General features: G+C 28.8%; 1 protein-coding gene across 2 annotated transcripts in view; it reads left to right on the plus strand.

Moving 5' to 3' along the window:
- Positions 1-15,483, plus strand: part of LOC105844364 (uncharacterized) — a 44,830-nt gene extending 29,347 nt beyond the window's left edge. For both annotated transcript variants that reach the window (XR_010636003.1, XM_065789006.1), the window contains one exon: positions 14,979-15,483. Coding sequence is in view for 1 of the 2 variants with exons in the window: in XM_065789006.1 (XP_065645078.1) it covers positions 14,979-15,472 (494 nt within the window). In the remaining variant the exon portion in view is untranslated. The remainder of the gene's footprint in view (positions 1-14,978) is intronic.
- The last annotated feature ends 256 nt before the right edge of the window (positions 15,484-15,739 follow it).

A 15,739-nucleotide genomic window follows, 5' to 3' on the forward strand; every position in this document is an offset into this window, starting at 1 on the left:
TTTTGTATACTTACCTGAGGATCTTAATTTTTTTAGCTTTTCCTAGAGAATTTTTATTTCTTCAATCGTTCTTTCGCTGTAGCCATCGTTGAGATATATTCGTTCATTCCAAAGCTTTAGTCGTTTATCTAATATTTTTTCTTTATCTTTATAGTTAAAGAACTTTACAACTATTGTTCGTCGCTTTTTTTGTAAAGATTCTTTTTTATATTTAATTAAATTAAATATAAAACAGTCATGTTTTATATTTAATTTTTCTTTAATAAAACATTTTACTTTCGACTCGCTTTCTTCCCATGATTCGTTTTCATTTTCTTCAAAACCTTCGAACCTCAAGTTGTTTCTCCTGCTACGATCTTCTAATTCAGCAATTTTATCGATAAAAAGTTCGCTTGAATTTTTTTTTTCATTTTCTTTGATATGATTTTTTAGTTTTTCATTAAGTTAGTTCGTTTCCTTTATGGTTTTTTCGTATAATTCGTTTTGAAAATTCATCCCGTTGTTTATAAAAACAAATTTCATTTTTTAGTGATATGTTTTCGTTTTTTAATTGCTCTATTTTTCCTTTAAGTTTGTCAATTTTCTCTCCAAAGATTTTTAATAAAATATTTTCATGGGCTTCTAATAGATGTTTCACTTGCGTGATTGTTAAACTTTTAGCCTTTTTTTTTTAAAGAAAAAGAGCGTCTTATCTCGAAGTAAGCTTTGCGCAAAAAAAAAAAAAAAAAAAAAAAACTTCCATAGTATATCGTACTATTTTGAATCATTTCAGATATACTTTTTTGAATCATTTCAGCTTCACTGAAGTTTTCATGCAGATATTAGAAGATAAAAAACTTAACAATAACTCAATTGTTTCAACTTATATATGATCTATAATTAAAATGATTAGAAATTTTAGAAATATTCTTCAAACGCTTTAAAGGGCAGATTCGCTCGATGAGATTGTTGGCCTGGGTGTACTCGTTGCGCAACTGGTTTTATTGTTGTTTTTCCTTCAAGAATTGATGGATGCTTATATACTTGTTTGGAAAACATTATTACGTCTATTCTCATCATTTCTATTTCTGAGGTGACAGTTTTATCACACTTAAAGGCATATATAATGTCACTAGAATTCTCCTGCAACTTAAATATAGGCTCACAAAGAAACCACATGACTTGCTGTAATATAACTAGTGATAACGTAAGTGTAATGTTACGCTTTCAGATTATACAGTGCTTGACGTTTTTCTTCTACTGAAGACAAACGTCAGTTTGTCTTCAGTAGAAGACAAACGTCAGAAGTAGTCCACTCATAGAAGTAGTCCAACGTCAGAAGTAGTCCACTCATGCAGCCATTTGGCATATTCATTATTATTGCCTCATCAATTCTTAGAAATGACTTTACAAAATATAATCGAAAAATCAAAAAAAACGAAGAAGCTAAACGAAATTTTGCTCAACCATCTATATTTTCAACCCATTTTGTAACACAAATATCAGTATAAGTTTTTTTTCTGTTCAATATGTGAAATTGGTTTTCGCTTCGGTACACGGTACATTAAGAAGTTCTGTATGCTTTGCACTATTTTTCTTCCATTTTGTTAACTCCTTCATTATATCTAACACATTTCTTATTTCAGGTATTTTGAAAGAATGATTAATAATCAAATTCAGTCTATGACACGCGCAATTGGTGTATACTACTTATGGTTGAATGTTTAAAAATTGGGCTTGTACACTTGATAAAAAACCGGCCATTGATGCTGCACCATCATATCCATGGCCTCTCATATTTTCAATAATCAACTTAAGGGAAGGCAAAGTTTTCTTAATATTTGTAAAAATTTCTTTGGCTCTCACATGCTTCAATTTAAAGATCTCATGCTTCTTATCAACAAACTTTAGTACAAGGGATATTTGCTCCATGCGGGGAATATTAAATGCATCTGCAAGGACAGAAAATTATTTGGCTTCTTTAATTTCTTTTATTATAGAAACTTGTATTTTAAACCATCGTTAAAACTGTTAGAATCTCCTATTAAATTAGACAGTGAAAGAAAGTTACCAACATTTTAATCTACAAGTTTATCTACATTTTTAGGCGTACCACGCAGAGGTATACATTGTTTCCCACGATAATTAACAGCTTAGATATTTTAAAATTCCTGCATTGCTTTTGATTCGTTTTACAAGTTTTTTACTTAGTTGAGTGTCAACTCTAAAAGAAACCTTTTCAGGTGTTGATAAAATAGGATAATATCCGCCCAAGCAACGTTTGTGATAAATTCTAATTTTTCTTTAAGCTTACTCCAATTATTAAAGGGTTTGTTAACAAAAGACCCTTTATCATCTCTTTCTTTTAAATACAAAGCACAAGGACCGCAAAACAAACCTTGCTGTACAACAGAATAGCATACCCAATTGACATTCACCCATCCATTTGATGGAAAATATTTTGGTAAGTCTGTGGTATAGCATGTTTTGTAATGTATTGAATTCGATTTCAGAAGGCATCTTTAATATATTTTGCTCAATAGTCCTTATGTTCATAGTTGACGTAATGTCATTTCCAATGTCAAAAAAATGAGCGTTCTCAACAACTGACAACATTTTCAAACGTTCTTCAGCTATTTGAATGTCGTTTTGTTAATGATTACTGGTCGCAATAAAAGATGTAGACAATAATTTGTCAGACTTTTTTCCCCGCTAAGTTTGTGAAAACTGCCTGAATTTTTTGCAAATAAGTCAGAGGAAATATTGTATTTAAAAGATAAAGACATATTATCATGAAAAATTAATTGTGATTGTTTTTGTAAAAGTTCTATTGAAGACCTACTTTTGTTTTCATTTAACGTCTGACTATTTTTTTTATAAAAATAAGATTTCAACTTTTTTAGTTTTTCTCAGTCTCACCTTTTTTTTTGATTCATATTAAACTAAATAGTTTACAGGAATAAAAAAATACATAAATACGAATGCTAAAAAATACAGTAAAAACAAAACACTTGAAAAAAGTACTTAACTTTTATGCAATAAAGGTGAATTTCCGCTCGTCCGTTTTCTACGGGAACGGAATAGGAAAAGAAAAAATGATCACATGAGCATGGGTAGTTTTACTTTGGACAAATTAAAACTTATAGTACGCATCCTCTCGTGATTATTTTTCCCTTCTCTTTCCCGTTCCTGTGAAAAAACGGATGAGCAGAAGCTCACTTTAAGACAAAACGAAAACGTTGTGGACTGTCTTGCTTTTAAACCAGTTCTATTAGTTAACGTTTGAAAAAAAAACTTAAAAGCTTTCATGCAATAATGTTGCTATGCAATAAAATTTAATTGCCGTTTTTGCAAATTTTATTGCGTTTGCATATTTGGCGGAACTAAGAATTTTAAAAAAGCTTGAGGCAACATTACTTCTAAGGGAAAAAGTTTTGAAACCGGCTCATTTTTCAGAAAATTGGAACCATTATCCTTTTTTTTCTACTTAAATTAAAATTTTCGGCAACGATTAAATTTTGGGAAAATTTTAGTAAAATACATCAGTTTAAATAAAAATTTATGAAACAATTGAGAAAAGTGTGATTTTATAACATTCCAGTTTTTAAAAAAAGACGAGAAATAGATTATAAAATAGGACTGTGTTTGTCATATTATACAGTGGTTTTCAAAAATTTAGACGCACTCATTTTTTTTTACATATATGTAAGAAAATACTTAAAATGAAAATAAAATAAAAGTGCTACCGCTATGTTTGATATATAATTTAATAGAGGAAGCGAAACTCTATTATAGAGTCCCTTAATTTTTTTTACGGGATGATTATTACTCATTCTATACCAATTAACACAAAAATGTTAATTGATAAGCTTGATTTTATTTTATTCATAAAGTTAGACGCACAATTAAAAAAATCTTATATCTTGTTAATTGATAGTTAATTGGTAGTTTTTTTCCCCATATTTCTCATTATTAGGCCTAAATTAATTGATTTTGTCAAAAAACCTAATATAAATATGACTTACCTGGAATTAGTTAATCATTATTTAATAAACAAACAAAAGTTAAGTTAGTATTGCACTAAAAAGACGCGAAAAATGGGCAAGAGACGTACCACTCAAGGTGAAACATGGCAAATTAATGCTCTCATCAACGAAGGAACCAAAAGTAATAGAGAAATTGCCAGGTTAATTTGGGTTTCTGATAAACGCGTTCGGACAACGAAGCAAAACTTTCTTCACACTGGTGGTGCCAGCGAGAAAACGAGGCCTTTGTCAACCACCAGAAAGAAAGATTGTGCCCTTTTTAGAGCTGCCAGAGCTAATCCAAGAATCAGTTTCAAAGAATTGACCACAGAATTTAATACAACGCGAAATACATCTATTTCTTAAAGTACAGTCCGCCGAATACTTATCAAATACAAGATTGGAATCTCCTCTGCTTTGAAGAAACCGCTCCTGCGTCCATATGATAAACAAAGGAGACTAAAATGGTGACGTGAAAGAAGGTATTGGACAAAAGAACAATGGAAAAACAAAGTGGAGGAGGCTCGATAGGAATCTGGTCATGCTTCAATTACAAAGGCGTTGGTATGTGCCAAACATACACCGGACGAATCACCTCCAGAATGTACATAGAAGTACTGGAAAACAACATATAATTCCATCAATTGACCTGCTTATGCTCAATGAAAAACTTCAACAAGATGGCGCTGCTGCACATACTGCATACTACACAAAGGAATGGTTCAACGATAATAATATCAAGAAAATACCGTGGCCTCCATACTCACCTGATTTGAACCCGATTGAAAACGTTTGGGCTTGGATTGACCAAGAATTGTCAAAGGTTCAAATTTCCACACTTGGCCAGCTGAAGGACGTCCTTAAGGAGACCTGGTATAGGGTCCCAGAAGCGATGTGCAAAAATCTTGTTGAGTCTATGCCTAGAAGAGTTCTTAGTTGTATTAAAGCAAAAGGCGGATACACAAAATATTTATTGGTTCATAAATTACGCCTCCTAATGTATCGTGCGTCTAAATTTATGAATAGTTTTTTTTTGTTTTATTTTTTTTAATACCATGTAGTTGTACCTAATTATTACTTAGTATTTGTGTTTTTTTTTTTTGTAAATTTATTTTAAATTTTGCATTCTGTATGTATTTATCTAACAAATAAAAAAAAATCTAAACCGAAATCTTTTTGCGTTATTGTTTTATCGTTAAAAAACTAAAAATTTCTATTCTCAAATATGAGTGCATCTAAATTTATGAAAACCACTGTAACAAGCAAAAACAAAAAAATAACAAAAAATCTCAATTATCACTAAAGTTACAATTAGAAACCGCATTACATACTTAACACAAGATGTCGATATTTTTCCTCAAAATAAAAAAACTGCGGTTTCACTTAATTTAGATTTAGTTTGCGTCTATCAACTACTTTTTTTAGTTATAAAACATTTTAATATGCTAATTATACTATATATTATTTGCTACTTAATACATTACAGCAGCAACCAATGGTAGGAGAAGAAGGGAAGCAGAATTTGATCCCAAACAGTAAAACGTAAAACCTTGAAGATATATAAACAAGTTGAAGATAAAAAAACCTTGGAGTATATGAACAAAGTTAGATTGATAGCTCAGTTAAAACCATTACTCGTTTCTCATTTTTCTTTCAAATTTAATATTATAAAAATGAAGCCTACACCGCACTCAATTTGTCATCTAAATTTAACACACTAAACCCAATTATACGACCTTAAATTACAATCTAGAGTTTAAGGTCAAGAAATCTATTTATTTATTAAAAAACTTTCAGCTCCATGGGTGCAAAGGTCCTACAGGCCAGATCTGTCATAGATTTCTCCTAGATACAATCCAACAATAGTGCGAAATATTACCAAAAAGAAGCAATAAATTTTTACAACAATTTAGTCTTGGTTTGCTTTTAATTACTAACAATTTGTTTTAATAATATGCATTAAAAAATATGGGATGTGGAGAAAGTGAAATATTTATGGATCATAATCTTTTTTAGAATTAAACTTTCTTCTTGCCATTCGACTGTTTTATTTTCCTAATGCTAAGCCATGTCTGTTCTAAGCTATGCCTGTTCTGTAAAGAATAAGCTTTTTTCGAAACTTCAGAAACGAGCTTTACAGCCCGCTCAACAGACTCTCTCTGTAATGGAAAGTTCCAGCCAAGCAAACTAGAATCTGGTTTGCATTCAATCATTTTATGAAGTTCCTGACAAGATAGGCTTTTAGTTGTAGGAGGCTCATAAATTAGTTGATAATCAGAAACTAGCTCTTTCCATGTATTACACTCAATATTCAAATTTCCTATGTTAAAAATTTTGTTAACTCTAATGCAACCATAAATTTTATCCACTGGAGCAGCTGGAAGATCGTCTCGACATTTTAATACTAGTCTAACTGCTCTAGGTCGTTAATTTTCCAAATCATCAACAAGGATGGATTTAAGAAAGTTTTCTGAAAGAAGGCAATTAGCATATCTTAAAACAACAGGTAGTATAATGTTTTGCATAGGTTGCTTAACTCTCGAGTCCTTATTACAGAGGCGGGGGAGGGCACTTTTTAAGTTTTAACAACATTCCCATTCATCCAAAGCTTATAAGCTTATTAAAACCCCGGCCCCGTTTATTAACTTTTAGTTTTTAACAACATTTAAAACATTATTATCTCAAAACTAAAAAAAAAATACTTTTCTTATAAGATATTGACTAAAATTACCACCACCACCCCGTTTATTCCCACCCATCCCTGTATTAAAGACTCGAGAGTAAAAGCTTTTTTTCTTTTCAATGTTGTGTGTAAAATTCTTGGGCCTTCAGTAAAGTTTTTAGATTTCTTAATTTCAAACCAAGTAGAACCAATTTATGTTTGTATTTACTTTACAAACTCTTTAAGAACTGGAGTAGGTTGTTCTAAAAAAATAAAATTCGTCTCGCTAAGGTCAGCAACATGGCATGATTAACCGGAAAAACTATATAAATAGCATACATTGGATTTATAGCACCTAAATATATGTTTTTCACCTAAATATATGAGTTGAACTCGACCGCCGTGGTGAACAGACGTAATTCTAACAGCTCAAAAAAGAAAGAAAAAAAAAATTAAAAATGGCGATTACTTTATCCGAAATAAAAGATATGTTCATTCAGCACAAAAAAGAAATACAAACATTATTTAAAGAACAAGAAAAAGTATTTGTGGACTTACTTAGCGATAATTTAAAAATAATCAATACACGCCTAGATGATATTGAAACAAAAACATTGGATTGCACTAAAAGAATACACTTGCTAGAAAATGATATAAAAGACTTAAAAGAAAGCTTAAATTTTCACGAACATTTAATCGACCAAAAGGTGAAAGCTGCTAATGATTCTAAAGAACTTGAAAGCTCTTATAATATTACAATTTTAAACGAAAAATGCAGAATCTCCGAAGATAGATCGCGGCGTAATAACTTAAGGATAGACGGAATTCCTGAAAATATCAACGAAACTTGGGATGAAACTGAACAAAAGGTTCAGAATTTATTATGTGTAAATTTAGGAGTAAAAGGAGTCGAAATTGAAAGAGCGCATCGAGTTGGATTTAGAAAAGAAGCCCGATCCCGAACCATTATATTAAAGTTGTTAAGGTTTAAAGATAAATCAAACATTCTAAAAGAAACAAGAAAACTCAAAGGTCTGAATATTTACGTGAATGAAGATTTCTCTCAAGAGACGGCAAGAATACGAAGGAAGTTATTTTCTGAAGCGAAAGTGAGAAAATTAAATGGAGAAAATGTAATCGTCAGGTATGACAAACTTATTATTTTAAAAAATGTTTATAATAATTCAAAATGATATAGCTAGAAATCTAATCATTTTTAATCTTAATTTTAAATATTATAATAATTAAAATGGTTAACAAATCAAACGTAACAAATCTTTTAGAAATTTTTAATAAACAAAACACACTTCTTTTGAATAATGATAATGATCCAGATGTAAACTTTTTTGAGGACGTCATAATCAACTCTAACTATTTTGATATTGAGGAAGTATCTAACCTCATGAATGCGTCACAAATATTATTTTCAACTCTAACTTTAAACATTCGTAGTATGAACAAAAACTTTGAAAGTTTTAAATCAATGCTTAAAAATATAAACTCTGAGTTTACGGTAATATGCTTAATAGAAACATGGTGCAGAAATGAAAAAAATAATTTTCAAATTCCAGGTTATAAGGCAATCCACCAAACTCGAGGTGGTGGCATTGGTGGTGGTGTTTGGATTTTTTTTCATGACTCAATCCATTTTCAGAAAATAGAATTTTTAAGTATTAAAAACGCGGACTTTGAATTTCTAACTATCGAATTATTAAACCACAATAATCAAAAAAACATTTTAATAACTGCTTTGTATAGACCGCCTTGCGGAAATAAGAAATCTTTTTTAAAACACTTAAAATGCTACTTAAAAAAAATAAAGCACAAACAAATTTACATCACGGGAGACTATAACCTAAATCTTCTTAATGTTAAAACTGATAGCGATGTAAAACGTTTCTCAAACACTCTTTTTCAGTACAACATTATTCCCTTAATTAACAAACCTACTCGCGTAACTCTTCAAACCGAATCTCTCATTGATAATATTTTTACTAACAACTTTACAACATGCAACATTCAAAGCGGAATCATAAAAAGCGATATAAGCGACCACTTTCCAATCTTTTTCATTTCGGATTTTTTTAAAAAAGGAAAAAAATGCAAAGTACAAAGGGAAGTAAAAAGGCAGGTTAATGAAACTAATATTGAGGTGTTTAGAAATTATTTACTCAAAGTAAACTGGAAACAACTCAATAATTGCAAAGATGTTAATATAGCTTATGATTTTTTTTACAATGAGTTCATTAATGCTTACAACAAAGCGTTTCCGATGAAGGAAATAAAAACTAAACTGAAAAACCTGCAAAGTCCCTGGATTACAAAAGGGCTTATTAAATCTTCAAAGAAAAAACAAAGACTATATGAAAAATTCTTAAAAAATAAAACTTATCAAAACGAAAAAAAATATAAAATTTACAAAAACCTGTTTGAAAACCTGAAAAAAAAAGCTAAAAAAAATTATTTCTCAAAATCACTACAAAATAATATTGGTAATAACAAAAAAACTTGGGATATAATAAAGGAAGTGATAGGAAAAAATAAACAAGATCATGGTAATACTTTACCAAAATAAATATACACTGAAGATGAAAGAACAGTAATTAATGAGCGAAAAGTTATTGCAGAGAGTTTTAATAATTATTTTATAAACGTCGGTCAAAACCTAGCAAATAAAATAACTCCCGGAAATAAAAATTTTAAATCATATATTAAAGAAGAGGACTGTGTGATGGATGAGCTTGAAGTATCTCCTGATGAACTTCGGTTTGCTTTTAATATGTTAAAACCAAACAAAAGCTCAGGTCTTGATGACATAAGCCCAAGGGTTGTTAAAGAAGTTTTTGATATTATTGAAAAACCCTTGCTAATTATTTTTAATCTTTCATTTAATAATGGTATTTTTCCTGACCTCTTAAAACTAGCAAGAGTAGTTCCAATTTTTAAAGACGGTGATATTTCTAAATTATCTAATTATAGACCTATCTCAATACTTCCATGTTTTTCTAAAATTTTAGAGAGAATAATGCATAATAGGCTATACAATTATTTTATAAAACATAAATTGCTTAATAATAATCAGTACGGATTTAGAAAAGGGCACTCGACAGAACATTCAGTAATTAAATTTGTTAAAGAAATTTTAAACGGATTGTTATCAATAACAACCAATATACTCTTGGGGTTTTTATTGACCTCTCAAAGGCCTTCGATAGTGTGGATCATACTATTCTTCTTTACAAACTCAAAAATTATGGTGTCAAAAATAATAATTATAAATGGTTTTTTTCCTATCTTAATAATCGCAAACAATGTGTATCTTATGACAAAACCTGTACGAAACTAGAAAACATTTCTTGCGGAGTTCCACAGGGATCTATTCTAGGGCCTTTATTATTTATTATCTATATAAACGATATTTACTTATCTTCTAGTGTATTAAATTTCAATCTTTTTGCTGACGACACTCAGGTTTTTTATACCCACTCAAACATAGAGTCAATCTTTATCACTATTAATCGTGAGCTTGACAACCTCAATGAATGGTTAAAAGCCAACAAACTCTCTCTAAATAAAACTAAAAGCAAATATATTCTTTTTTCTAAACCCTCCAAATCTGAAAATTTGCCCCTAAAACTCCCAAATATTTCAATAGAAAAAACTAATTTACAACGGACATTCTGCATTAAATTTTTAGGCGTTTTACTTGACGAACAAATAAGTTGGAAAGACCACATTAATTTAATAGAAAACAAAATTTCAAAGAGTATTGGAATTATGTACAAGACAAGACATATGTTGGATAAAAACTGCTTAAAACTTATCTACTTTTCGTTTATCCATAGCTATATCAGTTATTGTAATATTGCGTGGACCAGCAATTATCCATCAAAATTAAAGCGTATCTTAAATAAACAAAAACAAGCTAGCCGCCTTATATTAAATTCTAATAAATACACCAGTGCCAAACCACTGCTTAAAAAGCTTGGAGTGCTTAATGTTTATCAATTAAATATCTACAGTATTCTTTTATTCATGTTTAGATTTAAATATCGTATGCTGCCAAATATTTTTGACGACCTTTTTGTTATTATAAATCATAAATATCAAACAAAGCATTCATTGCATAACTATCAGGTACCAAAAACCTTATTAAAACAGTCTAATTTCTCAATAGCATACCGAGGGCCACATTTGTGGAACTCATTCCTTCCAATTGAAAGTAAAACTTTAATTTCACTTCAAACTTTCAAAGTTATTTTAAAAAAACAGTTACTTGATTATGACATATCTCAAATTCTATTTTATTTTTAATATCTTCTTTTTCAATTCTTAACTTTTCTTTCGTTTGCTTAAAAGTAAAACATATATTTTTTTTGCTTGTTTATTTAAATTTGTATTTATTTCTTTTTTTTTTTTTTTTTTTTTTTTTATACATATATATTTTTATGAATGTATAAATATTTCTTTTTTTTATGTATAAAAAAATGTAAAATGTTTATTTTAAAGTATTTATATTATTTTATTGATATTGTAAAAATTTATGATAGATTTATAATAGTGTAAACGATACAACGGGGCTAGATGATAAGACTTTTGTCTTCTGCCTGCTCCGGTCATATCTTAACTCAAAATATTTTGTAAATAACTTATTATGAAAATGACGAAATAAAAAAAAAAAAAAAAAAAAAAAAAATATATATATATATATATAGATATTTTTTCCGTTTGACAATAAATTAAAATTAGAGTAACAAATAAGAGTAAGTATGTGAATTTAAACTACAAATTAACTTTTATATTTATTTATTTAAATTGTGCTTACCTGAACTTATACCACACACATATTCAAGCAATAAACTTTGAACAGAACTTAAGTCATTGATCACGCTCTGTCCTGGAACAACTAAATAAGTCAAAACAGGTTCAAGTTTAGCAACTGGTTTATTATAATGATCTTGTGCCGCAGATTTTCCTATTTCACTATAAAATGTTGTTAGAGTGTTAGTACTGCCATCGAGATGTTCTATGATATGGCGCAAAGATAACTCATTTTTGTGAAGTGCACAACCACTTTTATGAGTTGTTCTGCCAAGTTTTCTTTTAAGACTGGTACAAAGTCCAGTTTATTGGTCAGTGTTGACATTTGTATTATCCAAAACAATTCCTAACAAAGACTCAACACTGTTATAATGTGTTAACACTTCATAAGCAGACTGTGCAAAACTGTCTCCTCTACCATTTAAAATGTCTCTGTGGGTAAGATATTTTACTTTCATTACTCCTGATTTTGCTGTAAAACTTAAATGATGAATCTTTTTAACTAATTTTTTTTTTGATAAGGTTATCATGATATACTGCGATAAACTAATATACCTTTATCGTCTTTTATTATCGCAACTAACACAAGTTAAATTTTGGACTATAATACCATGTTCAGCAACAGACTGCAGGCAAACTCTTTTTTTAACTCTATCCATTTTACTTTTATCCAAAACATCAGTTTTGTCAGTTTTAGTAATGATGCCAAGATCTTTTAACAGTTTGTTCCAAACAGCTGCTGCAGCTTCGTTTGATATCTCAAATCTAAAAATTAAAAAAATTTAAAAACGTAAATCAAGTAAACCAGGCCATAGTATATGCTTTCAATATTAATTTTTATTAAAACTTATTTCTTTTAAATAGTTAGTTACTTCAAAAAAAAAGCTAATTATAAAAACTTTTAATAAGAAAAATATAAATTTTCTTTTATACTAAATCAGACTTCATGTTAAAATCAAATGTAGATAATTCGCCAATATCAGAAGAAGTAAAAGCAACGTTTTTTTGGACGCTTTGCTAATTTTCTTATTTTTCAGCTAATTTTCTTTCTAAATAAATTTAAACAAAGTATCATGAATTTAGCAAAAGGAAACTTGCAGAGATTTTATATAACTACTTTAAGAAAAAAGTTTAAAGAATCTATGTATATAAACAATGCAGTATGTAGAGAAACTTTAGAAAAGGTGGGGGACAAACACATACAAAATGTTTTTTACTGCAGATTAAATTTTTGCATTTCACTCTATCATCATTACAGGAAACTTCATCTAAATTACATCTGCAGGTAGATATATCATAAAGATTTTCCAATACACTATATGCAACAGTTTGAGGTCCGTTTTTGCACTTTTTCCATTATTAAGTTTCATTGTGTTTTACGTTGTTTTTTTTTTTTTTACCAGTTTTAAATAAACTGACCCATTTTTATCAAGGGCAATTTCGGGTTTACATTTAACCAAGTGTTTACAAGTTCATTTTGAGTTTTATCAGTTATGTCAGATTTGTTTTTAAATTCGGATTGCACAAAACAAAAGTATCTATAAATGTCTCCATATGTTGGTAAAACAATAGCAGGAAAATCACTTTTTGAACCTCCATTGAGTTTTTTAGTAGTTGTTAGTGTTTTTGGAGCCATTTTATAACAAGTTTTAAGGCACAGCAATCTTTATTTATGTTTAACCGCTCTACAGTGGGCTAGGTGGTGGACAAAAGTAAAAAAGAAATGCATTCTCAAAAACTACATTATTATACACCATTTTGTAGCTTAAACATTCAGCTTTTAGAAAATGTATATAATTTTGTATAATTATCATGACGTATGTTGTATAATTATCATACCGTATGTTTCTAAGCTGTAGAATAAAAAGCTTTTTTTTTTTAAATTTTTTGAATTTTTTTTGTTTAATTTGAAAATGTTTTTTTGTGTTACTAATAAGAATAAAGTAGTTTTAATTGTATAATTTATTAGAATTAATTATAATTTATTTAGAATTAATTATTGTTTTTTAAATGAGCTATTACTACACTTTTTTGCATGTAAGTTATATGAAATAAAATGATTTCAGATGAGGGCGTATTTGGAGTACTTTTTTCAGTTCAAATTTTACTTATATAATCCAAGACTTTTACGGTCAAAGGTGGTCTAGTAATTTGAGACTTGAAATACGTTGTTTAATATGTATATGATTAATATGAACTTAATTTATAATCCGTGGATGTCCGCCTGGTCAATAATAATGATAGTTAACTGATGTATCCGATTTTATGTGGCAAAAACATTAAATGTATTTTATTCTAAAAGGTTATGTAATTATTTGATTTCAGTAAGTCTAGATTAGTGTTACAAACTTGCTTTAATATTAATACATCTTCAAGTATCTATTTAGAAGTAATTCGTAACTATGTTACAAATTACTTATAAGTTATAAGTTATTTGTAACAATGCAAAAAAAAATCGTTGCCAGGTATTTCAGGTATCACGATCAACCAAATGAAAAAATCCTCAGTATCACTACATTTGTAGTATAATAATACTGTTTGTGGTAGTATCGGAGTAATTTTATAAAGTTGTTACTTCAGTCCAGTTTATTTTTATTATGGTTAATACAATATGTAGTTGCTAAGCAAGTTAGGTATCCATAGCAGTCCGAAAATAAAACTAATGTTATCATTGAAAACTGCAATCCTCAAATTAGTAAAATGGTCCTTAATATGAAATGAAATATGTAAAATGGTCCTTATATGAGGAGTTATTAGTTTTGTCCAGTAAAAGTGAATTCTCTGTGCGCTTATTTACAATGTTTTTTAAACAAATTTTTCCTATGTTTACAAAAACTTCTATTTTCTTTTGAACTGCGAATATCGTAATAAATGAAAAAATTTGTACTTATTCAACTTTTTAAAAAAATATTAATTAGCTCTTTAATAGTCAAAAAAACTTCAGCTATCTGAGGGGACAGGTAATTCAAATCCAAAAATCGACCTTTCTAGGTAGCAGCCATCCTACTCAACCCTCCCTCCCCTAGTCACGGGCCTGAATAATGAACATATATTATATTAAGATAAACTTTATAGAGTAAATAAATAATAAACACACTTTTAAAAAAAATACATATTAATATAAACCATAAATTACGCAACGTTAAATTGAAAAACGCAAAAAAAATTCATAAATCAGGCGCTATCTAGATGACCTCAAAGGAACTAATATTAACTATGTATACAATTAATATTTAAAATAAAATTAAGTAAAATAAGTAAAAAAGAAATAAACTTTCTTAAACAAAGATTGTAAATAAGTAAATTGAAACAAAACAGAAAAAAGTGAACTGAAATAATGGAGGAAAAGAATGTTGAAAAAAATGAAATTCTGTAAAAAATACATTATAATAATGTATTATGTATAAATGATATGTAGCTGATAAATAACGTATAAAAATAGTTCTATTTAATAAACTATTATTTTAAAACTAACATTTAAATTTTTTTAGAACAAGAATCATTTCTTCAAAGCCCTAGTGACATTCTTGAAGCTCCTCTTTCTTCATATATCAACCAAGAATGTGATACAGATATAAAATTTTATTTCAACGGCTCCCGTAAATCGTCTATTCCTAAAGTAGTGAAAGAATTCTGTAAGAATTATATTAGAAAGTTTGAAGCCGGTTACTTTGCAATAAAGAAAATTTTTAGTATGTCTTCAAAAATTGATATAAATGTCACCAAGTTTTGCTTCGAGCCTAAAAAATTGACAATTAAAGAGGCAAGAAGCCTTACGCATTTTAATAAAACCTCTTTGTCTTCATTAAATAGCAAAAGAAAGGTAAACAACAACGAATCAACCGTGGCAGGTTTGACTATAGCAATTAATTCTAAAACGCTTTCGATAGCCGCGATATTTTTTGCTGTAAGTTCGTCAGATGTTGGCTATCAAAATATTTATTACAAAAGATGGAAGGGTGAAAGTGTTGCTGAAGCATTGTAAAATATTAATGAAAAAATACATTTTTTTAAAAAAGAAATAAAATTTGCTTCTTATAAACATTTTTTTTTATAAGGAGCATACTTAATATTTTATTTTTTTTAATTATTTATTTGAGATTTCATGCTATATTTTTCTATACAACGTTCTTATATCCGAAGATATTATTGGCTTAGCATAGGAACAGCCACAAATAGTCATTATAACTAATCCAAAGTAGCGTCCGTTTATTGACCAATTTTTTTTGCGTACCGAAGCACTACTCAAACG

Source organism: Hydra vulgaris, chromosome 01 (assembly GCF_038396675.1).
Source record: "Hydra vulgaris chromosome 01, alternate assembly HydraT2T_AEP".
Classification (NCBI taxonomy): domain Eukaryota; kingdom Metazoa; phylum Cnidaria; class Hydrozoa; order Anthoathecata; family Hydridae; genus Hydra; species Hydra vulgaris.